Below are 25,710 nucleotides of genomic sequence, written 5' to 3' on the forward strand. Positions count from 1 at the left end.
CTCCCAGCCCTGTGCCTAAGGTAGAATCTGTTCTTGGATCCTGCACTTAGTTAAACTGATAGCCTAACTCTAGAGCTAAGACTATATAGTATAATAAAAATAAGACCAGCCATGGTAGAAGACCTGGGTTAAGATTCCCCCCTCTACTACTTAATACCATATATAACTTTGGGCAAGTCAATTAACCTGAGCCTTGGTTTCTTCATTTACAAAATGGACATTATTCACCTCACAAAGGTACTGAGAGTAAAAAGATGATTTCTGTGAAAGTATTTTATAAACAAGTACTAATCAAACTATTAACATTAGTTGTAGTAATTACCGATCGCCCCCATGTGACAAGTGAGTATTCAGTCCATGATCAGATGCCTGAGAAGCCATTTTAACTAGCTAGAACAATCAGCCTGTAAACTGATCAAGACGATAGATAAAACTCTGTGCTGGGAAGACAGCACAAATCCAGAGCTCATGCAGCAATATCCTAAAGTATTTTTTATACACTCTGTCTTAACATGGCTTTTGCGACCATGTACACTTTGTGTATAAATCAAATTGTTCCCATTTCACAAACTTTTGGGATGGTAAATGGACATGCAAGGGCTTTTATCCATTCATTTAATGCAGATTTATTGAATGCCTACTATGCACCTAGCTCAGTGAAAGGTCTCCTTGATTATTCAATAATATAAAAGACTGTCTTCTCAGACCCCATACTCCAACAGAGAAGATGTGGTATGTACACAAATTAATTACAATTCAAGGCAGCATATGGTTCCTGACACATCAGTGCCATATAAAACAAAAAGCATCAAAAGAGTTCAATGAGAGGAGACAGACACACTTCCAGCTAATACATTTCAAGTAACAGAGAAGATTTTATGGAAAAGCTGGCATCTGAGACTTGACTGCAATAGGCAGATATAGTGAGAAAGGTCAGTGGAGGGAATGACATGAACAAAGATAATGGAGATGCAAAAGTGAAACCATGGGGCATCCCTGGTGGCACAGTGGTTAAGAACCCACCTGCCAATGCAGAGGACATGGGTTCGAGCCCTGCTCCAGGAAGACCCCACATGCCGCGAAGCAACTAAGCCCATGCGCCACAACTACTGAGTCTGTGCTCTAGAGCCCACGAGCCATAACTACTGAGCCCGAGTGCCACAACTACTGAAGCCGGCACACCACAACGAAGAGTAGCCCCTGCTCGCTGCAACTAGAGAAAAGCCCATGAACAGAAACAAAGACCCAAGGCAGCCAAAAATAAAAATAAATAATTTTTTTAAAAAAAAAGTGAAACCATGTCTGGAAAATAAAGAGGGTTTAAAAAGAAGCAAATGACCAGAAGCAGCTAAGCAGTGAAAGTTTGTGAGGAAAAGTGAAGCCCACTTGAGCAAGGAGGTGCGGGATCATAAGAAACTCAGTGTCAATCTTTCTCTCATCTTGGCACCAGCGCACTTAAAATCTGCAATGTCTCATTTGGCACTTGATCGTAAGTGGTCTATAAACATTGTCTTCCCAATAATGCTATAAGCTTCTTGACGGTGGGAACTATGCCTTCTTTTCTCCTATCCACACAACACTCAGTATAGTTCTGGAAGCAGAACAATTCAGGAAATGTTTGCTAACTGACTGAAGAGCTGGGAGATGTTAGGGGATCAGATGGGTCAGAAAACAGGGGAAAGGATTTGGAATGAACCTTTGGACTTGATTACCTGGACAAGGAATCCATATTCCAGAGTGGGGATGTTTTTGCAGTGACCACTGACCTGATGAGAGGAAAAAGATAGACTCCGTGAACCTCCTATGAAGCTGGTGACTAGAAAGACCTCACTCACACCCACTACCTAAAATTCTCCTAAAGTAGCTAAGCCCTAACGCTGATCAGTCTAAGTAATCCCCAAGCTGCAGAGAAGACCTTCAGACATTTTTGCCAAGGTTCTTAAAAAAGACTCACCTGTCCTTAAACCCCTTCAAGGTAGGTGGAATAGGTCTGTAAAGTAGCTGACTACCAAGTCCTAACCACAACCTAACAAAATCATACATGACATCTCCGTGGGATGCCCAACCCCAGACTCTCTGCTTCATGACATACTATCAGAGAAGCCTGCCAGACTGTTCAGATATAAGTTCACAACTATTAAAAAATGTGTTCCATTCTACTCACTCATGATTCATGCCCAGGTTTGGTTTATGATGCCTAGACAACCAGACCCCCACCCCACTTTGAGAAGCTGTATTCCCACATTTCCTCTCCCACCCTCTAACACCCAAGTCAAACCCTCCTCAGCCATGTACCAAAGGAGAGGTCCATGCTGGGGAAGGGAGGCCCACGTGCTGGGGGCACTGGAGACCTGCCTGGGGGCTGGGAGGGTAGCCAAACACCTCTACTTTGGGGTTCTTCATGGTGCAGGAGATGGAACGGTTCATGAGGCGTCCAACTCGAAGCTCTGGTACACCCAGTTTGCCTTTCAGCATGGAGTCCTGTATGATAGGGAAACTCGGAGACCTGACACAGAGCAAAGAGAAGTGATGAGACTGAGGATTCAGTATGAGCCCTAGAAGAGGCCTGGAGGGACTTCCCTGGGGGTCCAGTGTTTAAGACTCCGCACTTCCAATGTAGGGGGTGCGGGTTTGATCTCTGGTCAGGAAACTAAGATCTCTCATGTCACATGGCATGACCAGAAAGAAAAAGAAAAAAAAAAAAAAAGAAGAGGTCTGGAGATAAAAATAGATGAAATGACCTAAGCCAAAGAGCAACTCATATCTGAGGAAAGTTCCACTGGATCAAACTGTCAAAGCAAGTAGATCACTACACAACTGGTTTGATTTTTATGTCATTATCTATGTGTTCTTCAGATTGGAACATGAGGGCAGGCAAAGGCAAAGCCTAGGTCGTTCTGTGCAGCATCTAGGCCAGGTAAGGAATGATACCCTGGAGAGGATGCCCGTTTCACTTGGGGTGGGTGGGGAGGGAGAGAGGGAGGGAGAGGGAGGGAGGGGGGGAGAGAGAGAGAGAGAGAGAGAGAGAGAGAGAGAGAGAGAGAGAGAGTGTGTGTGTGTGTGTGTAAACTACTAGGCAATAGTTGGACCCCAAAGAGCCTAATGTCTGTGGGTCTGTCAATAATGGCACCTGGAAAACTACAAATCTGGGTTTGTATTTGCCTTTCGGAAGATCAGAAGGCACCAGGGGGGGATAAATGTAGGCCTAGGATCAAAGAATTGAGCAATATTTATTTCCAGAACCTAGGTAGTAAATCAATGTGCCCTTCCGTAAGAGCAAGGACTTGGGGCCTATTAGCTCTGACTCTGCCTCCTTAGGATAGGGAATAAGGATAAGTGTCCAAGAAAGTAAAGATGGAGAGATTAGCATACATTTCTCCAAACACGTACCATGCGCTAGGTACTGTCTTTTACATAAAGGATGAGATATGACTACTGGGTCAGGAGTAGAAGGGTAAAGACACATAAGGGACAGGACCATGTGGATGGTATTAGTAGTTAAAGGTACAGAATTTAGAGGACCTAGGAAGAGGATAGAATAATTTACATAATCAAGAAAGTGGGGTGGAGGCTTAGATGAGATTACAGTGATTAGAGATAATCAGCTCATGGAGAAACTTACTTGGGGATGGGTGAGAAGATGCTGAGGCCAGCTCGGAACTTCTTGATGGTACCACTTGCCTTGAACCAGCTGTGCCTCTTCTCCTGCTGGGTCTTTAAGAAATCGTTGCTGAGATGTTTCCATTGTTGGGATGTAAACATACCCAGGATCCTAAAGAATTAAAGAGGAACAGGCTTAGAGAAGCTCAGGCAGGGGAAGCCCAGGTCAAGAAATAGGACTATGAAAGGCAACTAATCTAAAATTCAGACCCAGTGACTGCAAAGCTAGTTGTTGTAGGGGAAGGTGTGTCTCAAGACCCCACTGATATAATCTTAGCACGTGGAAATGTACTGTCCTAAAGTACCTCTTTACCTTCGTGGGTAAATTCCCACTCCCTTACCTAGTCTAATGGTCCAGAAAAATTCTTAGATGCTTTGCCTTTAGAGGGAGATCTCAAAGGTGAGTCTGCAAAAGCTGTGAACCTGGCAATTTATTGCCAAGAAGAGCTATACTGAAAGTGGAACAGAAGTGGTGAGTACCACCCTCTGCCTTGTGAATAGTGAAGAAAAGGACAAGGGACACGAAGGGTATGACATTGTTAGGCAAAACATTACATCCCCAAATTTATGGTTTCCAACTTGGGCTGGGCCCTCAGCTAGTCTTGTCAGTCCTTTCACTTGTCCTTGATCAGTTCTCTCTAGTATCACTCTACCTTCTTATTCTAAATCCTTATCACCTTCTTTAAGCTCCTAACTTCACCTACAACTGATAGTCTCTCTTCTCAATAGAGAAAACTGAAGGCATGAGATATCATCTTCCATAATTTTGCAACCCTACTACAGAATCTACTTCCATTTCTACCCTTACTTGATCCCTCCATTCTCTGGAGACAAGGTGACCTTCCTATTAAGGATCAATTGCTCTATTTGTCCTCTAGATCTCAGCCCCTCATGGGACCTTGATCTGTCAATCATCCCCCCTCTCCTGTCAGTTCCTTTACTGAAGTCTACAAAAAGTTTCAAGTTTCTTTACCTCAGCCTAGCTACCTCTCCCTCTTCCCCTTATATCCTCATCCAAATTTCTTAATCCACACTTATTGTTTCTATTTTGTTGCCAATCACTCACTTCTCCAGAATACTTACTGTATTCTGGTTTCTACCTTCACCACTCCACAACTGCTCTCACCTTGATGCTAAATCTAACAGAAACTCCTAGGTTCTCCTCTTACTCATCCTCTCTGGCATCTGGCCCTCCTTGTAGAAATGCTCCTCCTTGCCTTCTCTGACTCTATTCTCTTCCCATTCTTCTCCAATTTCTCTGACCTACCTTCAGTGTTTCTTCTTCCTCTACCTACTCCTGGTATTTTGTCTGGGTTAAAGGGTGTTCTGCCCTTGATTTTATTTTCTTCTCATTCTATCATGCTCTCCTTTAGCAATCTCATATTCTACACTGGGTGCAAGTCTCACCCATACACTGCTATATAACTTCAACCTGAACCTCTCCTGTAAGTATCAAATCTACATATCTAACTCTGTATTGAGCATCTCCACTGGAATATCTTGAAGTTAACTTTAAACAACATGTTTAAAATGGAACTATCTGTCCTCGTCTCACAAACGTGCTCCTCTTCTAAATCCCTATATAAATGAGTGGTATTAAAATTTACCCAGACATCGAGGCTGGAAACCTAAGAGTAATATTACACTATTCCTTGGCTCTTATCATATACAACATACCCAAATCATTCTTCAAGTCTTATTGATTTTAAACGCTGCAAATTTCTCTAGTCTATCTCTCATCTCTAATCTTACCTACAGTTGTACTTTGGTTCAGGCTTTCATCATCTCATGTATGGACTTCTACAAATGCCTCCTATTAAAACAGTCCTGGTCTCTTATCTCACCCCTCCTACCTATTTTGCACAGTGCTACCAGAATGGTTTTTTTAAAACTAAATCTGACCACATCCTTTCTCTGCCTAAAACCTTTCAATGCTACCAAAAGCCCAAGATCCTCTCTGATTTGGACTCCTTCCTGCTTCTCTGGCTTTAACTTTAGTTCCTACCATTCTCCCCTTGCATTTTACTAGCAATACATAACTACTTGAAGCTTCCTACACACATGCTGCTTCACATGACTGTGCCCTTGCAAATGTTATTTACTCCACTGTCTACATGGGCAACTCTTATCCATCCTTGAAGACCAGTAATCATCTCCCTTTCATCTTTCATTCATCCACCTGCCACCAGACTAAGTTACACCTACACCTTCCTCTGTGTTCTTTCTAAATCTTACATATTCACTTGTATTAGAACATGTATCCACTGGACTCTGTTTGGAACTTAACTGAGTTCACTTCTCAGTATTGTATACCAAATACTTAGCAAGGTGCTCAACACATTCAATAAATTAAAACTGTCTGAAATCCTAGAGCCCCACTCTGAGGAAATGTGATGAGCATGACTCTAATGCCAGGGTTGCGCTTTTCCTTAAATGCTAAGTACTGATGAGTTTCACCTCTCACCTCCAGGAAGCCCCAAGGCCAGATACCCCAGAAACACAAGCTCCCTTACCTAACCATAAATTTGGCTCCCCAAATTTATTTTAGTCTTTCTTGGGCATATCTCAGAAATACACTTTTGGAAGGAAACATTCAAGAGTCTGCCTGTCCATCCACATGTCCATCTCTCTTTCCCTCAATGTTCATAACCAGAAAGATCAAAGTTCTTACTTTTTCAACTGAAGACCCAGCCCAAATCCTTCCTTATTTGATGGCTGGAAAACCTCAATTGATGGTTCTGCAAAGAGAAGAGAAAGCTCCTACTATGTATCCATGTCTATCCTCCTGGGAGTCCAAAGCCCCATTTCAGTGGATTAGCTTCCTCAGATTCTAAGGGTACTCTAAACAATAATGATGGACAAGGGAAATATCTGAGGCAGAGGGTAGATTCTGGGAACTGTCTGACCAATTTCAAATATCCTCAACTTATACTGGAAGTTGAGGGGAAGGGGAGGAATAAGTAATATCTGGGAACTGGAGAATACAATTTCATTAACCAGGAAGGCCTTTAAGGCATGACTATCAGGCAATAGGGTATGAAGACACCAATGAGAAGAGACTGAAAAGCTCCTACCAATGGCCTACAGATTACACCAACAGGCCTTGTTCCTAGTTTTTCTCTACCTCAGTTAATTTAGGACTTTGGATGAGACCACACACAGAGCACCCACATGCCCAAAGTCACTGCCTTTACCCGGTCCATCAAGGTACTGGGAGAGCGAAAATCGCAGCCTCAACACAATAGGTTCTGTCCGGAGGACCTTCCAGGCTGTAGAAACTTCCTCCTAAAAGAGTAAGGTCAATAGTTTCTAGTTTAGCAACAGAGAGGAATGGACTTGAAGTTTTCACTATATGATACACACATGCACACAGCACTGTCTGCTGATGATCTAGGAAAGACAGGCATGAATAATACGTGCTTCAAATACAGCAGTCAGGAACAAGACTCCAGGCCTACATGGCAAAATCCACAAGCCCAACGAGACATGTTGTTGGCAGGCACCAGCACCACTTACATCGAGGAAGCTGATGTTGATGTGGAGGTCAATGTCCACGTCATCAATAGTTCCATATTCTCTATAGAGATACAGGCAACCACAAGTGAGATTCATTAAGGGAGAAAGAAGGGAACAGAGACTGAGGGAGAACAGAGCCTGGGGATAAGGGAGAGGGAAGGGTGGAAGCCAGCTCTGTATTTAGGTTCTTAGCTACAGCCTGAAGCCACTTTTATGATCTGGGCCTTTGCCAGGCCAGAAGCCCTTCTTACCTCAAAGGTGAAACTATCAGCCTAGAGGAGTCTAGGATAAGAGGGAACTTCTAAGAAAAGTGGCTATACTTTCCTACTTACTCCTGTCAGCCAACCTCAAGTATTCTAAACAACCCCCACCATCATTAAGCTCAAAACTTATCAAGGTCCACAGACCACCTGCGCCCCCATCATACCATAAAGAAAAAACCTCTACCCTTTTAACAACTCAGAAAGAAGTGGCTGAGTCCCCTGCCATCCCTGAAGTAGAGTCCCACCTGATGGATACAGAGTTTTCACTGTAGATCTCCTTCACTGCTTCAATGTCTGCATCGAGCTGTGGGTGTCGATATAAGTCAGCTGCACAGCTCCCCTAGGTCAGCAGCAAAAATGGTGGAGGGGAAAGACAGAGGGGAAGAGAGATGAAAAACAGAACATGAAGAAACATCCAGAATAGGGATATCAAACTACAGCAATACATACAAGCAAAAGCTGCTTATATGAAGGGGCTTTTGGTGGTGGCCCTAGCTGGGCCACCAGACAAGTCTCACTGACAGACAAGTCTCCCTCCATCACCACTCTAGGAAGTTTTAGTAGACCAACTGCAGGCTTTGCTTAAGGAGTTCACATCCTTAAGCCTCAGCTTTTTCTCTCAACCCTGACCAGGACACTTAGGGATCCCTTCTGTAAGAACTCAGAACAGACTGAAGAGTACAGAATTTAACTCAGATTGGTTCTGTCTAGAGTCCAACATTCCTGCTCAGGATCATACCCTAGGCAGTGATAGCATTAAACAATCATTGGTAGAATAATCTTTTAAAAATTTGACCCTATGAATGAAACGACCCCTGCTGGCTAGTGAGGGAATAGCCAGAAAATAATGTTTTAAAACTAAGAACATATAGGTCAGCGGTCCCCAACCTTTCTGGCACCATGGACCGGTTTCCTGGAAGACAATTTTTCCACAGACCACGGTAGCGGGGGTGGAGGGTGGGGGTGGGAATAGAGATGGTTCGGGCAGTAATGCGGGCAATGGGGAGCGATGGGGAGCGGCAGATGAAGCTTCGCTGGCCTGCCGCTCACCTCCTGCTGTGCAGCCCGGTTCCTAACAGGCCTCGGACCAGGGACCCCTGATATGGGTAACCTCCATGTACAGAGGGTGTAGTTTACACTGGGAAAGATATGAGTTCCAGGCAAGAGCAAAGATAGGAAATCAGCTCTGACAAGATAATCCTCAGATTACACTGACGTTCTATCTTCATCTCTACTCAAAATAATCTTTCACTCTTGATGTATCCAGAGAAAAGCACACGTTTAGACCATCCAACATGGGTTTTGGGGGCTGTAATCTCACCTGAACTCCATAGAGAAATTCCTCTGATTCATTATCTCCCTCCGAATCATCATCATTCCAGAACTGGCCTTTGATGTCCTAATGATGAGAAATAAGGATACAACCCTTTGTTGGGTCCCTGTTATCCCACGGAACAGAGTGGGGTTAGGATGGGAAACAGGTTTCCACAAAGAATGGGAGGTCCCTTGGGATAGAATAACTGAGGCCCTAATCCCTTTGCTCCCTTCCCCTCACCCTTTGGGAGCGTCTCACTCTCTTCCTGAATCTGGTCATATCCATGGTCTAGCACTGACTTGGTGTCATGGAGGAAAGCAGTAGGGAATTTTAGCCTTCTTAGGTATGGGGTATGATGACTGAGGCTCTGGTAGCCAGTGGGGGAGGCATGAGGAAGAGTTCAATGTCAAGGTTGATTCCTAGGCATATCTAAGTTTTAGTACAAGCTGGCCTCTTCTGGATCATTACCCAAGGTGGCTCTCAAGCATACCTAGCTCTTTTGTCTCATAACTCCTTTTCTAACCCTTATTTAACTCTCCCCTTCCTTCCCAAGAAAACTCCCTATACACACACCAAGTAAGACTGTTTCCATGCCCCTTCTCCCTCCTTTAACTTCAAATAGCCACTCTATTTACCAAAAGGGTGGGAGGGAAAACACCGGGAAAAGGTGAGGTCTGCACTTTGTTCCATCTACCCCTGGATGATCAGTTGGAGAGTTGGGCAGTCAGTTCTCACCATTGGGTCAGTGGGTCACACACACTCCCAGGTCAGTGCTAGGCAGCACCCCTCCATACCACCAGTTGAACCCAGGCCAACGAGATGGGCATTTAGGAGGCCACAAAGGGAGACAAGGGAGGGAGGGGGAGATGTCAGGGGCTGACTGGAGATCTGCTGAGGAAGGAAGGCTCTGCTGTTGTGGTGGTAACAAGTCACTGTCCTGTAGAAAGTAGACAACAATTGATCTCATCACCACTTAATAACTGGGTGGCAAATACACAAGCACACATTTATGGGTACACTTTTATTATACATATGTACAGACACTTGCACACAGAGACATACCTGCATGCATGTACACACACTTGTACACACAGTTCTTTAAAAATAATGAATCATGAAAGCACTATACAAACGTAAGACATTATTGTTCTCCAGCTGGGGAGTTGTGATTGAAGCAAGTTCTTGCTCTAGTTCATAATGCTATATCAACCCCTGAAGCCAAAAATGATGGCAGGACCGGATGCTTATGCTACTCAGTCTAGTCAGTTCATTTTAGAATATTCTTCATAGCGCCAACCACCATCAGAAGCAGACTCTTTTTTTGGACTCTTTACCTCTAGTTACTTCTCCAAATTGAGTCATTATCTCTTATTTAACACCAGTATCTATAAAAGCCTTTATATAACAATCATAGCTAAGTTTAAAAGTCCTCAACAACACTGATCATTCTCTGGTAGACACAGTCTGAGTTGTCACAGCCAAAATAATGCCCTGGATTCCTCCTGGAACCTACTCCCCAAATAATGTAATAATGATCCTAAGAAATGCTCAGAAAAACACTAACCCCTACTCCTTTCACAAGATTAAAAACCACTGTCCTAGGCCTTCTTGGCTCTGCACTTATCTCAGTTTCATCCACTCCAACCTTACACAGAGGTGTTCTTGGTCTTTAATATGGTTCTATTTAACCTTACGTTTCTAGATCAGTAGTTCCCAAGTAAGGTCTGTGGATGTGCAGCATCAATATCACCTGGGAACTTGTTAAAAATGCAAAGTCTCAGACCCCCTACTGAGACCTACTAATTAGAAACTCCAGAGGTCTAGTAATCTGTTTTAACAAGCCCTCCAAGTTATTCTGAGAACCACGGTTCTAAATCCTTGCGTGTTTCAACGGCCTATGGTCTGTTCCTCAGATACCAACTTAAACCTGGTAACTGACGCAGAATGGAGTTATAAAGCACAATGCCAGGGCAAACAGCACAGCAGTCCTCCAGCTGGCAGTGCTGACTGACCCATCAAAAACCATATGCAGAAAAAAAAAATGCAAAGGGAAGCTGCAACTGAAGTTCTTAGAGGTGAAATGGCGTGATATCTGAGATTTGCTTTAAAATACAACTCCAGCACAAAAAGTGGGGGGGGGGAGATGAAATAAACATGACAAAATGTTGATTACTGATGAAGCTGAATGACGAGTACATAACGGTTTCTTACACTCTCTACTTCTGTGTATAGTTGGAAATTTTCATAAAAAGAAAAACAAAATCAGAGTCTACTCTTGTAAGGGCTCTCTCTAAAAAGTTAACTCTAAATGTGAACAGGAAGATTATCACTAAGACTCCATAAATGTCTCCTTGCTGTTCTTCAAACATATCAAGCATATTCCCACCACAGAGCCTTTGCCCCTGCTGGCCACCCTTCTTGGAATGCTTTTCAACCAGATACCCACATGGCTTACTCCTTTACCCTTTCAGATCTCTGCTTGAAGGTCACCTTGACTATCCTATATAAAACAGCAAAACCCCAACACACAACATACTAGCACTCTCCATCCCCCTTCCTTGCTTTTTTTCCACAGCAGCTACCACGCTCTGACGTACAAAATGTTTATTGCATTTACCTCCCACCAGAATATAAGCTCTATGGTGGTAGAGGCTTCGACTCTTTTGTCTATAATGTCAGCCCCTCAACACACATTTATTGAATGAGTGAATGAATGAATGAACTGTCTGCTGGAGACGTAAGCCAAAGGGGAGAGACATACAAGAACTTAAACACATCTACGTAGACAAAAATGACAAAAATCATACAAAAATGATTTTAAAAAGCAAGACTCCATTCACCTTCAAGAGCAGCCGAGAACCAGAATATGAAGATCTGGCGGCTGTGTTTGTGAGATTTGAAAATAAACAGTCAGGTGCTGATCTGGATGATCACAGAGGAATAAAGAGGGAGGCACTAATGTCCAGCCTGGGCTGTCTTGGGCTGGGTGGTAGGATGATGGCAGCGTAGGCCAGAAGTACCAACTTTCACAAGCTCTCTGTCACTGTGGAAGTCAAGAAAACTTAGTCTCGCTCCAAGGGCTGTTGCTGCTTGTTTTCTGTTGTTATCACAAGGAGAAAAAGGTAGTTCAGAGGAAATTTTTCCTGTCCAGGGAAAAGACAATTCAGAAACTACCACCTTTTTCAAACCAGGCTGTTTCAGTGAAAGGGACTCCCACCTTCTAATCTCAAGGCTCATTTCTCTGGAGAGATGGAGAATGGGTTTAAATGGTGAAGAGTGCGAAAAGGGGAATGGTGGGTAGTTATGGAATTCATGGAATCACAGACATTTTAAAGAGGAATAAGCCTGAAATGGTCTATTTCAAAGCTTTCATGTTATATATAGAATAATCAGGTGTAGGGAGGTCAAGCTACTTGCTTAGGGTCAGGAGTAAAGTGGAATTGGGACTTACGGACATCTGACAGGTTCTAATTACAGCCACTTTTCCTGTGATTTGGGTACAACCACTTAAGGGAGTTGTTAATGACTTAAGCAAGAGAGACCTATCTAACTTATCCAAATGAGGTAAAGCAGGGAACCTTTCAAGAAAAGCCAGGCCAAATACAGACTGTGTGAAGAATGCCCAGAGAAGGGTGTCTGTTTTTCAGTGCTTTGGATGATGGCAGCTAACGGAGAATTTGCACGGGGACAGGCCAAATGCAAATAAGCCTCATGTCCGGATGACAAAGGTCCTGGCCTAGGCCCAAGGAGGTTCTCCGGTGTGACAACTTTACATCTAGTCAAAGCCTCCGATCTCATCGTTTATACTCTGGGTTTGACTCCCAGCTTTATGGTACTGGGCAAGCAGGTTACTCCGCTCTACAGCGAGCGCTCCTCTCAGAAAGCCTAGGCCACAGAACAAAGAGTGCGGGGGAGAAGCCACAGACCTGCGATTCCCGCTATCCAGGATACCCGGCGGAGGCAGAGGCCGGCGTGAGCCCCTGAACACTGGCTGCCACCGCGCTCTCAGGACAGGCCCTGAGGCCTCCTTTAGGGGAGCAATTAAAAGCTCTTCTCCGGTTTCCTCCGGAGACCCCAAAGACACCCAACACCTGCCTCCCGGGGAAGAAGCTCTGTGCCCGATCTGTGTCGCCAGCCGCCCAGCCTTCAGCGAAGCCTGTCAAGGCCAGGAGGGCCCTTCAGAGCCACCCGGCGCAAGCCCCTCACTTTATCCACCCCGGCCGAGGCGGGGCGGGCCCCGAACCCTTCCCGCGGCCCGGCCGCCCCGCCCCGTCCCGTCCCCGTGGCGGCCGCCTCACAGGCTGGCCTCGTGAGTACTCACGGCGACCCCGGGCCGCGCGCGGCCGCCGCCGAGGGAACTAGCGGCCCGGGACGCCCCGCGGGGGCGGAGCGGCAAGCCAAGGGGCGGGGGCCGGGCCGGGCGGACGAGGTCGCGCAACTCCACGCCTCGTCGTTCCGTCACGGCCGCGCTGAGCCACTCTGCGCACGCTCGCGCGGCGGCACCGTGACCACGTGGCCCGCTCCGGACCAACTGCCACGCGGCCTGCCCCTGGGCCCACCACCTCCCCCGACGCCTGGTTGGGGCGCCTGCGCAGTGATCGATGGTTGGAAGCAGGGTGCGGAGCGGAGGGTGGCGCCTGCGCCGTGGGGCTGGGCGGGTGCGTGGAGAAACAAAGAGAGCCCTGGCGGGTGCGCGGAGGGCCCTCTGAGCAAAGCTGTTGGCGTTTGGCGCCCCTTGTGGTTGGGAGGAAGGAGCGGGGAAGGCAGTTCCGGCTACCTCTCTACTTTAGAACCCGGGTGGCGGATAAAGATTGAGACGGTCCCCCTGAGACCTTGGTGACTCCAAGAATCTCTAGTCTGTAACACCTTAGGGTCTTTTAATTCTTCTTTTGTTTTTAATTTTTTTTCTTTTTTGGCTGCACCACGCAGCATGTGGTATCTTAGTTCCCCTACCAGGGGTTGAACCTGAGTCCCCTGCACTGGGAGAACAGTCTTAACCATCGGACCGCCAGGGAAGTTCCAGCGTCTTTTAATTCTTAAGTTTAACTCTTTTGCTCCCGTGGTAGCTGTGGTGTGCTGGAAAGCACTCTGGCCTTCTATTGGGACAACGTGGGTTCAAAGCTTGGTTTCAGCACTTACTGATTGTTCAGCCTTAAACCAAGGCTTTCACTTTCTGAGTCTTGGTTTTCTCATCTGTAAAGTGGGGACAGTGATATCTGTTTAATGGGGCTGTTGTGGTGAGGATGAAATGAGATGGTATGTCGAACCGTATGAATGTGCAGGTATTTGACTCTTTGTATTTTACAAAACAGAAATTTCATATGGTTCAACCTAACGCATATAAAGTAACCAGCAGAAAACCTGGGACTAGGAAGTCGTCCATAAATGGAAGCTGTTAACCGTGGTTATTATGGTTATTCCCCTGAGACGTGGCCAGACCTCCCTTCATCCTTATCAGAATTGGGTGTCTTGGAGCTCCCATGTGCCTCTCTTTTCCATCAGCACTAATGGGGAAAAGCTTATCTTATAACTACTTACCTTCCTCATTCCCTCTTTTTAGCTAGACACAGTGTACACAAGGAAGGCTTTGGCTCTGAGTGATGTAAACATGTAACATATCTATCCCTCTGGAGCTGGCCTCAGTCAGAATTTTTGCAGTGAGGGACTTCCCTGGTGGCGCAGTGGATAAGACTCCGTGCTCCCAATGCAGGGGGCCTGGGTTCTATCCCTGGTCCGGGAACTAGATCCTACATGCATGCCACAACTAAGAGTTCACATGCCACAACTAAGGAGCCCACATGCTGTAACTAAGGAGCCCACCTGCCACAACTAAGACCCGGCACAACCAAATAAATAAATATTTTAAAAAATTATATATATATATATAAATTTTCGCAGTGATTTTTTTTACATTTGGATAACCTCAGCATCTCCCTTCTCACTATCCCTTTTGATATCCCTGCTCTTCTCACCTGGCCTCTGAGCCTGGGCTTCAACACTGTCTTAATATTAGTTTGTTACACGCATTGTGTATAATAACTGAAAAAAGTGAGGTATATAAAATAACAGGACTTGGAGCCTTAGTGGCAGAACGTAGAAGTTCAGAGTCGTTGGGGAAGGAGGTGGCTCTGCTCCCTCAAACAACTCACCAGCAAGGGCCCCATAGCAGCTTTGGAGAGCCAAGCATGTGTGGAAGTGTTTGAACAGCAGCACTTTGGGTAAGCATGGGAGGTCTGTCCCCATGAGTGAAATGTCAAAATCCAGTATTCCATAACCTTCCAGGATTTCCCTTCCTCACTTCCCCCCAACTCACACCACCAGCTCTTCTACTCATTATGAATCTCAACTGCCTCGTAGTTGATCAGTATTCTCCTGGCTTCACTTTTTCCATCCGGTCTAGATCCTATGGTCAGTTACTTTAACCACATTTTTGCTAATATGCTTGCCCTTAAAATCATAGCCACAGATATTCCAGCCATCTATCTTCTCTATTCTCCTATCCTAAACCAGGATAAAGGAAATCACCCAGTCCCACAGAATTGAGCTTGTGAGTGGACACTGTTTTATGTTAGTCCAGCCCACGAGCCCTATTCTTTGGGAATTAAATTTTCCACACTCACTCTCCAGATCTATAGGCTCCAGGGCCATGTTTGTCTTCTGTGACCCCTGGCATTCTGGCTGCAGTTTATCAAACTGTGAGTGGATTCCTAATCTGAGCTGAGCTAAGCAAATGTTCTCTCCTGGGAATCTTGGATTAGGGCTGAGAGATTATGATTCTAACTGGACTGGTTTCTTGAGCAGAAGAGATATAAACTCAGGAGCTATGGTGTATCCACCTCCCAGATACTATGAGGAATGAGGAATGGAGAAAGTTTATCTGCAGAGAGAGAATGAAGCCTGGACAGGCAGAGACCAGAAATCATAAGACTGCTGTCTGGTTCCTGAAAGTTTCCCAGACCATTTCTGAGGCCCTCTGACCTTAGAATCTATGAGTCACCCTTATCTAGAATAAATCGTTAAGAAAACTTACCCTAGACCCAATATAGAGCTACAACAAATTCACAGTCTCCTCAGCTAGGCCCTGAGTGTACCCAGCAATCCTTCTACACATCAGCTTCCGCCACCATCCCCCTTTCTGCTTCACAGAGAAAATAAAGGCAACGGTGAGGAAACTGCCTTAATGTTCAGCCCCCTCCAAACATTTGAATCTCTCCCTCCCTTACTTTCTCAGAGGTAGTGAGGTCTCCCTTCAAATCCAAGCTTAATCGTTTCACTGCAATTTGTTTTTCACTCCTTTTGTCTCTTCAGGAAATTTGATCCTTTATTTTCATCTCTCTTTCATGGATAGTCAACTTTTTCCTCTCTCTTACTCTTTGATCTCAGCATATAAACTTGATCAACAAGCCCAACCTAAAAAAAAATCCAATTTTAATCCCACACATTACTGATTATTACACACTTTTTCTTGCCTTCAACCAAGCTTCTAGGGAGTGGTTTCCACTCTCCATCCCTACTTCCTTACCTCCCATGTGCTCAGTAAATCTAGTGCCATCTTACCTCTCCCCCAAATCTCTACTGAAAATACTTTCACCAAAGTAACAGATGACTTCTGAGCTGCCGAACCCACTGGAAAATTCCAGGCTCAACTGATTTGACCATTGATGTCAGTTGGCATCGTTGATCAGCAGTCCCTGCATCCCTTTCCTCTGTTGGCTCCTATGGGCTATGTTCTTCCAGTTTCTTCCTAAACCTCACGTGGCTCCTTCACAACTTCCTTAATAGACTCCTTTTCTGTCATTCATCATTTAAATAATAATAATTTGTAAAAAACAGTTCAGTCAACACCCATTTCTCATTTCATCATTCTTTGCAGTGACTTCCCAGAATCTGATTCACCTTCCTGTGTTACAAGTCTTGGAGGTAAGCAAAGCCCACCTTCCATGACAGATATTGAAAAGGTTGGGTCTTTGCTTTCCCAGCTTTTTGGCATCTAAGACAGAGGTATGTGACCTAAGCTTGGCCAAGTAGCCCCCAGAAAAGTAGATTCTGGAGTAAATGATTCAGAGAAATAGAACCATGGAGAATTCATCCTGGTGGCAGTGGCCACAGTCCAATCAGCTCTATCCTGTGCTTGGGGGCTGTAGTGGTATGGGTACTGATGGTGGTGACATCCAGTGTCCAATGGTGATGACAGTGGCAATATTCTCACTGTGCTAGTCTGACATCTGATTTTGGCTTTTGCTCCGGTGGACTGGCCTCCCATTGTTCCCAGTTGTTTTTCAAGCTTGCATGTCCTGCTTGGCAATCCCATGACCCACCCAGTGCCATTACAAGACACGGCTTTTCTAGAATTTGAAGAATAGATACATGTATATGTTACAAAACAAAAACAAAAACTAATAAGCCTGGGAAATCTTTTTCTTAGAATGAGAGAGGGGTAAGTGAGAACACTTACACAGTAAAAAGTGTTTCTAGTTCTTTGCTAGCACTAAAAGAAAAAAGTGGCTTTTCTGTTTAAATCGTCCCGTGTGACACACTGACTGCAGGTGACTGGGACTCCCGAATATACATCTCCATCCTTTACCTCTTGCATTTCAAGTTGCCTTTTAGACAACTCCACTTGTATGTCTCACAGGCAAACTCTTCTTCTTCCTCTCAATCTGCATTTTTTTCATGACCCTAGTTTAGTAAATAGCACCTATGACTTGTTCAGTTGGAACCCTGAGAGGAAAACATCTTAGACTTCTCCCACCCTCGTGTGAACAGAACAAATTTTACCTCTTATTACATCTTAAATCAATCCCTCTTTTATAGTCCTACTCTTCCTCACCAGAACCATTGTACTAGCCTCCTAACTAGCCCAGTATCAACTCTTCTGATCTCTTCTCCACTTAGCTGCCTAGGGGAATCTTTCTAAAACCCAAAGCTGATCATGTCATTCCTCTGTTAAAATTCTTCAATGGCTCCTTACCACCTCCAGGATAAAATATGTACCCCTTCTATGGCTGTGGCTCCTATTTGACTCTCAGCACTCCCTCACCTGCATCCTACACTCCAGCCAGGTCAAACTACATGTTTTTACAGACCATGCAGGACATGTCTTTACATTCTATGACTACTTAGTGGGGCTGACAGTCACAGTGCCACCTCTGCTCCCTCCCGTTTTCCACCACACAGAGGTGGATACACGACCCATCAGGCTAGGCAGGGGACTCCATCCCTCTGGCCAAAGTGATTAGTTCAGGTAAGGGTTTGTCACCTAAGCAGAGCCAATCATAACCTTCCCCTTAAACTCTCTTGCTTTTGAGGCCATGGTGCCAGGAGCATATGAGATTGAAGCTGCTGGCACCCAGCTCTCTATCACAGGGAGAAAGTATATTTATGGCAGGAAAGAGAAGGGTACAAGGAACGAAGAGAAGCAGAGCCCTGAGAGATGAAGTGAGAGAGGTCTGATGACATTTGTTTGAGCCCTTGAATTCAGCCCTGCCTGGTTGGTAATAGCACTACACTTCTCAGCTCCCTTCTTGCATAAGCTGGTTTGGGTTGGTTCCTGTCGCTTGTAAGTAAACCAGACCTAATACACAAATGGAATGGTGTGTGCAATCAACAGACTCTAGAATGTGTATCTGGTGGAACTGAAGTGAAGTGGAGGAAGTGTGGGGATCTGCCCATCCTTGAGTGGGAAGTTAGAAATCCCTGTTATGTGGTATCAGGTCAGCTGGTTACGTGATCTTCTATTTTATCTGGAGCTTTGGGTCAGGCATCCATCCTAGATGGAGACTCCAGGGACACACTGGACAAATGTCTGGACGTTGGAGTATGCTGGCCTCTCGCAAGATTTCTAGCAAGGAACGGCAGTTCAGCTTGCTTCCATGCTGGCAGAACCAGACCATATGCAGCTTTGTTTAGAGTTGCCTTTTTTGCCTTTGGCCTACTAGCTAGACTGCCAAGGGTCAGATAATCATGTGTCTTACAGATTATAAAAGCCAGATCCCCTACCCCAAACTAAAATGAGTGAGAACAAAGGCAGAGAGGTGGGACATCAAGCAGGAGATACTGGAGCTTAGGGCCTGGGAAGTTCTAGAGAAAAAGCCTGATGCTCCGAGCCACACCTGAATGCATCTTCTTTCTCCAAAATTAAATAATGTTTATTTTACTTAAAATTCAGACAGTCCTGGCAGTTCTGGTGCCTGGGGACCTTGGCTGTGAATCCTGTGGGAGAGAGTGAAATGTATTGGTCACAACCCTCATGCACCTTTCTGGGCTCCCTGGGCTACCTCTGTCTTTCTCTCTCTTGGTTGGCACCCCACTCATGCCAAGTAGGCCCTCCACTTCCACATTTGTGATAGAAATGCCACATGGCAAGCATGGGATCTGACTTCCCAAGCAGCCACCCAGAGGGTGATGCAACTCAGAAATGCAGTGGGTTAGCTCTCCGTGAGGTGCACCTTGGCCAGTAGAAAACAGGAGATGAGAGGGGAACAGATGGGAAAATTCCCTCTCATTTCTCCTCCTGGTGAACGGTTCTAAGGTGCCGTTTCTCCCTGCAAACACCATGTGCTTTAGCAAACAGTCCTGTCAAGTCACCTGCTCTCTCCTCACAGCTCATGTGAAACAGTCGCCACCACAGTAATACGTTGTCTTGCATTGCTTCACATCTTTCTCCCCTGCCACATGTCTCTTCTCCCCTCTCATCATCCTGGGCTTCCATCTCCCCAAAGAGTGTGAGCATTTTAATCCTTGCCTCAGAGTCTGCTTTCTAGAGCACTTGCGTTAAGATATGGAGCCGCAGTCAAAGCCCCCATCCCAACACTGAGTCCCATCAGTGGGGTAGCAGGAAGGTCCTGAGGGCACAACCGATTTTTCCTGCTCACATGCAGGAAATCCAGCCCAGACTGCTGGATTCCTGTCAGAGGCCCGGTGGCAAGGGTGCAGGGTCAGCCCATTTCTGGCATACTCCCTAGAAGAAGCTGAGGCTAATTTTCTCAGGCTCTTTCTGTGGTTCCCTGCATTTTCTCCTGGGTACCTAAGACTTACCTTTGGAAGAGTCAAACCCAGGCTTGCAGCTTGCTCTGCCTTCTGGGTCTCTGTGCTCTTAGGCCACTAGAGGGCAGAAGGCTAAAGCATGGAAGTTTAAATTCCCCTCTACAGATGGCCAATCAAAGGATCTGATCAGCCCAGGCTACCATACTGTGATGGCAGTGTCTGAAGCGGGGTTGGGGAGAAAAAGAGTAGCTCTCCACCCTTTCTGAGTTTGCACTTGGCACAGATTTGGTCAACTCTTTGTGGACCTCACATGGCTCAAGCTCGAAGGGCAGCTACAGAATCCGCTTTGGCTCCGAGCTTCCTGAGCCAATGAGGTTTATTCCTTCATTGGTTCTCCCAAAGAACACAGGACTGTGTAACATGCTTGAGCAAATATACTGGCTGAGGGAGGCACACAGGCCCAAAACAGCCTCTGAATCCCTGCTGGATTTGGCTGTGTCCCAGTAAAGGCAGGTACAGTGAGGACAGTGGATGCCAAAGATTGCAAACAAAGCTGGAAAAGATAAAGAGAGATTCTGTGACCTCCCTGACCTTAGTACCCTCTTTTGGAAGGTATTACATGCATGTTCTGTTCCACTGAGGCAGAGGTGAGACCCCAGGTCTGGTCAGAGCACACAGTAGATCCAGAGCTGCTCTGAGATCAGAGGTTGTCAGTCCCATCTCAGACCAAAGGTCTTCTCTCTCTGTATCCAAGACACCCAGGTTGCATCCAGAGAGACAGAGGGAAATTCCGGGGGCCCTCCTGAAGGCTGAAGACTCTGCCCACAGTCCCCAAGTTAAACAAGTTCTCAGAGGGCCCCCCCAATTCAACGTCCACTGACAGACTCTTCTCAGGAGTGCTTTGGTGATGTGGCCTTAGTGTAATAATGGACCATAGCCAGAGGGCGAGGAGTGGAGCAAGCTGCAGATTGTCCAGAATGAGTGCTTGTGTGGTTGCCTCACTCCTGTCCTAAGCATTGCCTTGGATCTGAGCCCTAGGGGCCAGTACCACTTAGGGATTTTGACTATCTAGTCAGGGTCACTGGAGTGTGAGCCAGCCAAGTGTTATATAGGTAATCTCTCTCTGAGGGCACTGAGCAGATTAAGTTTGACTTATTATCACAGACAGGCTATTGTGGAAACCATGAAGCTGAGGGGAGGGGAATGGGCCAAGTGTGACCTGTTGCTAAGAGACAGAAACCACAAGGGCCAGATCCAGACTCAAGGACAAGAACTCAGCAAGATTCTTGACGATGGTTACTAGCTCACAGAGAGCCCAGGAATCAAATCATTTGGTTTGTAAGGAATTGTCCAGAGAATCCTCACCAGGCAATCGGGGATCTGGGAAGGCATAATCTCTAAGGCAATCTTTGGATCCAAACCCATGTCTAAAGGGAGGGTGGGTGATTCAATTCCAGAAGAGGTATCTTCTCAGGGCTGTCCGTAAAGGAGGGAGATATTTCCCAGTGGAAAGGACCAAGAGCGATCAGTTTTGTTGACGAAGAAACTTGCTCCACTGTCCAGAAGGATGTGTTATATGCTATAGATTAGTGACCATTGTTTTCTCTTCTCCCCTATTCCAAATGGAAGGGTTTTTTTTTTTTAAATGGTTACCCTATTTCTCTCCATATTGGTTATGTAGGGGTAGCTAAATTTATCTTTAAGCCAGAGATTGCAAAATCACAAGAAGGTATATCCAGACCTGTCAAGAATTGCACATCACAAAGGGACTCTGGACTGAGGGCTCAATAAAGCAACTGGGCATGATTCTGTTTTGTCTCCTATTCAAAAGTGGGTGACTGTGTTTTTTGTTGGGCCTAGGAACATTGCATTGTTAGGCAGGCACATTTTTGAAAGTGTATGCTTGTCAAGAAAAGTATAGGTGGAAGGTGAACAATAAAGGGAAGGAATACTGTGGATGCAAATTGCTTATCTGCCCATCATCCCTTCTTTTGAAGACCCAGTTCTCCCCTCCACACAGTCCTTGTGAAGTTGTCAATTACGGTGGCCTACTCTTCCACCCTAGAGGTAGCCACATGTCCATTCTGGCCAAAGTCCTCCCAAGGTCTTTAGAGTTGGAACTAGTGAGGCCACCAAATAGAAGCAGAGCCCAGAGATGGAGACATCATCATTTGAACCCCCAGATCAAGCCATGCCTAAAGGTAGACACATCCTTTGATTTATCAATTATGTAAGCCAACTAATTTCCTATTGGCTTAAACATGTTTGAGTTGGGTTTTTGACACTTGCAGCTGAAAGGATTTGGACTAACACATGCACACACAACAGAGACACAAACACCATTGTTGCTTAAACTCACTAGACATTATACACGTCTTCCGTGAGCTTATAGGGATCAGCAAACTTTTTAATCTAAAGGACCAGATAAATCTTTTAGGCTTTGTGGGCCACATATGGTCTCTGTCTCATATTCTTTTTTGTTTTATCTTTACAGCCCTTTAAAAACGTAAAAAAAACATTATTATTTGTAGGCCATACAAAAGCAGGCTGTAGGCCAGACTTGCCCACAGGCCATAGTTTGCCGACCCCTTATCTAGATCCTGCCAACCTCTGTAGCATTTATACATGGTCTGCCAGCCCCTAACCATGAAACAAGATACTTCAAATGCCATTTTGGCTTGTGTCTTGACGTGACTTGATGAGTTAAGGTTCAGGGCAGAGTTAGAAATGGGAAAGGGTCTTATCTTGGTGCCCACTGTCTGCCCCATAATTGGCACTGAATAAATGGTTATCATTATGATTTCTTGTTAATAATTTATCAGCATGATGCGGCTGTCCAAATGGCTTTGTGCAAATGTGCCAGTTCATTCTCGAAGACCCTTCCCCTCCTTCATCTTCTTCAGTAAACCTTTCTCTGACCTGCCTTACCAGTCAAGTCTGAATTAGGTACTCTTCTTGCTATCACAGACTCTCTGGGGCCCTCCATTATAACTACACTGTCTGACTGTCCTTCCCCCTAAGTGCTCAGCACCTAGCAGTGAGGGGTCTCTATGCCTCCATGTGAACAGCTGTTTGAATGTGCAGGTGCTAACATTCCCATCTGTGTCCAGGGTGGTCAGTCTACATGTCAGCCCTGTGCACTACCACACCTTACCTGGCAATGTTATTTTTCATCCCATTCCCTCCAAAAACGAGTCAAAGACAGAGGAACAGGTGGGAACAAATTTTCTTAGAAACTCTTATTAAGGAGGAACCTGCCGCCCCCGCCCCCACATGCTTTATTGTCTGATGTGATATCAGATCAGAGGCCTCCAGTCTCAGCAACATCTAGGGACCAGAGTGCCCACCACACAGCTGGGGCCCCAGACTAGTTTGATCCAGGTCTGTGGGGTAGAGGGAAAATTATTCTCCTAGGAAAAGTTATGTGCAAGGCCCTGCAGGCCCAGGAAAGGCTGACCAAGGCAAGTGAGTCATGGTGCTCTAAGCTGAATCTTTTGCCCATCTCACAGAAGCAGGCAGGAAGCACCACCATTAATCAGCTTTATATGGCACCCACTGTATACAACAGACAGACAAAGACAGACAGACAGAGCACACACCACTTCTAAGCTGAACACTGCTCACCATCTAGAAGCACCTTGGATAAGCACATTGAGACACTCTTGCATAGGAAAGATGTAGTTTTTAAAGGAATGATGAAGTATTTTGGCAAAACATCTACTTCCCTCCCAGGTCCTGGGTAAAGAGGGACCTCTAAATTCTGAAGCTTCTACATATTGAAAATTATCCCCTTCTCAATGGCAGTATATACAGTAGCGAACCTTCCAAGTCTGTTGTCACAGCCCTCTACATATATCCTGAATCTACTTTACCGGTGGGCAAACTTAGACTTAGAGACAGAAGGTGGTCTGGAGCAAGGGGACACTGGGGCTGGCTCAAGGTGAGGGGAAACAGGAGGTGTCTCGGCTCAGCCAAAGGCAGGGCCTCTGTCTAACTGGATGGGGAAGGGAAACGCTGGGGCAGTCCAAACTCCCTTTTTTCCTGCCTGAGGAAGCAGTGGTTCCGCGGAAAAGGCTGTCAAGAAGGAAAGGCAGGTTCCCACCCCTGCTGGCTTAAGGGGTTTTTCGGGGTGGCAAAGAGCAGGGCAGGCCAGAGCTCCTCCTTGAGGCCTCTTCATGGATGCGCTCTGAGTTTGGGGATTGTGGGTTCACTGCTTCAATAACTCTCTTGTTACCTGCATATAAGCCCAGACCTCAAGTCCTTCATTATTTTTAAAAGGTGGTGGGGTGGAGGTGGGGGTGTTAAGAGGGAATGAGACACAGAACAATCTTTCCACAGCCTTCCTCTGCCTAGGCTGGGGTCTTCAAGGGTCTCCTTCACCCTGCCTCCTAGGGATATTTAAAGGCAGCTTTTATTAGACTCTATACTGTCCTTTTTGTTTCTCTTGTGATTTTTTTGTTTCTTTGTTTTAATTTATATATATATATATATATATATATATATATATATATATATATATACATAATTCTATAATTCTTTAAAAAGCAATAGTCCTTTGGTCCCTAAACTCTAAGGAATGATATGATTTTGAAAGAAGTAAATCTGGGCTTCCTTCGTGGAGAAGCCCTTGGCACCCCCCAAGGCCCTCTGCTGGTTCCCCTAGACAGTCACTCCTCAGCCAGCCCCAGCTGCCTTGCCAGCCTGAGCTCTACATCACAGGCACAGAACAACCCACTTGGTGAAAACAATCCTTAAAGTGGCTTGAGCCCAGGCACTGGCCTTGGGTCCACCTCCATCTGTGGCTGCTCCTTCAGGAAGGGCTGCTCAAGCATTTCTGTGCTTTTCTTTTCCTTTCTTCTCACTCTTCAGTTTCCAATGTTGGGTATTAATTGATAAGGAGAGAGAAAGGGAAAAAAAGGAAAAAATCACTCTGGAGGGCAAGACAAGAAGAGCAGCTTGCCCTATCCGTGACAGGTGAGTGGCTGGACCTCAGGCTCAGGTGAGTGGCTGGACCTCAGGCTTCCATTGAAGCCTGACCCTGGGTCCTGGGCAGATGACCTCAGCCCAGCCCCCGCTCCAGAGGGCTCCCTGGGGGTAGTTCAAGTGAGGCAGGGTCCTGTGGATCTTCTGAGACAGCAATCTCTAAAAGTCGCAGGCAGCCGGCCCTGCCAGAAACCTGAGAGCTTGTCATAGCCCTCCCCATCACCACCACGCCCTGTAGATCCTGCATCTTCAGTGTATTTGCTTCTCCCCTCATCTCCATATTCACTGCCATTATCCCAGCCCTTACATCCTGTCCCTTCTTTGCTTAAACTCCTCAGTGGTCCTCTACCATCTTCAGGATAAAGTCCAAACTCATGGCCTTTAAGACCCTTCACAAGCTAGCACAAACCTACTTTTCTAGTCTCGTTCTCCACCCCCCTGCCCTTCCCACACAGGAATTCTCTACTATGGTCCCCTGTGGCTATCTCTGGAGTGGAACGAACTGGTTGGATCTTACTGTAATTGTCTCTCCCAGACTGTGGGGGCAGGAATGTTGTCTAATTTATCTCAGTCCTTAGATTGAAGGAAAAACACAGCCTCAGACTGAGGATTCCTTCTAACTCCTGGCTCTTCTCTCCCAGACTTTTTCAGAGGTTGGTGCCCCCAGCATCCCAAAAGGAATATCAAAGCTGAGAGCGCCTCCATCACTCAGGCCCCATCTGCCAGGGGTCCACTAAGGACTCACCTTTCTGTAGCTGGTCAGTGAGAGTAGATCAGTAAGGCCGGTTGGCATCCTTGGGCCTCTTTAGCTGGACCTTGAGCCTCTTCATGCCAATCTGAAAGCCATTCATGGCCTGAATAGCTGTCTGGGCACTGGTTGGATTGTCAAAGCTAACAAACCCTGGAGGGTGTGTGCAGAGAGGTTAGCTGGGAACTCTACGTGGCAGGGCCTCCTTTCTCTATGACCAGCCCCTTCTCCTTGCCCCC

At 45.9% G+C, this 25,710-nt stretch overlaps 2 protein-coding genes across 5 annotated transcripts in view; both read right to left on the bottom strand.

Moving 5' to 3' along the window:
- PARP6 (poly(ADP-ribose) polymerase family member 6) overlaps positions 1–13,205 on the bottom strand; it is a 28,231-nt gene extending 15,026 nt beyond the window's left edge. For 2 of the 4 annotated variants that reach the window (XR_014293807.1, XR_014293808.1), the window contains exons 1-11: positions 12,681–13,205; positions 11,595–11,851; positions 9,490–9,691; positions 8,761–8,838; positions 7,685–7,779; positions 7,177–7,237; positions 6,855–6,945; positions 6,332–6,398; positions 3,623–3,772; positions 2,296–2,506; positions 1,713–1,766 (exon numbers count right to left, since the gene is read on the bottom strand). Coding sequence is in view for 1 of the 4 variants with exons in the window: in XM_082618074.1 (XP_082474200.1) it covers positions 1,713–1,766; positions 2,296–2,506; positions 3,623–3,772; positions 6,332–6,398; positions 6,855–6,945; positions 7,177–7,237; positions 7,685–7,779; positions 8,761–8,838; positions 9,490–9,492 (810 nt within the window). In the remaining 3 variants the exon portion in view is untranslated. Of the gene's footprint in view, positions 1–1,712; positions 1,767–2,295; positions 2,507–3,622; positions 3,773–6,331; positions 6,399–6,854; positions 6,946–7,176; positions 7,238–7,684; positions 7,780–8,760; positions 8,839–9,489; positions 9,692–11,594 lie in introns of all 4 variants that reach the window. The other 2 variants (XR_014293806.1, XM_082618074.1) reach the window with 2 other exon arrangements.
- An 11,287-nt stretch (positions 13,206–24,492) lies between these two features.
- CELF6 (CUGBP Elav-like family member 6) overlaps positions 24,493–25,710 on the bottom strand; it is a 30,687-nt gene continuing 29,469 nt past the window's right edge. The window contains exons 12-13 of the mRNA XM_082618077.1: positions 25,469–25,624; positions 24,493–24,603 (exon numbers count right to left, since the gene is read on the bottom strand). Coding sequence (XP_082474203.1) covers positions 25,497–25,624 — 128 coding nt within the window. The 3' untranslated portion in view covers positions 24,493–24,603; positions 25,469–25,496. The remainder of the gene's footprint in view (positions 24,604–25,468; positions 25,625–25,710) is intronic.

The sequence above is a fragment of the Mesoplodon mirus genome (genome assembly GCF_964341445.2).
Source record: "Mesoplodon mirus genome assembly, chromosome: 4".
NCBI lineage: Eukaryota > Metazoa > Chordata > Mammalia > Artiodactyla > Ziphiidae > Mesoplodon > Mesoplodon mirus.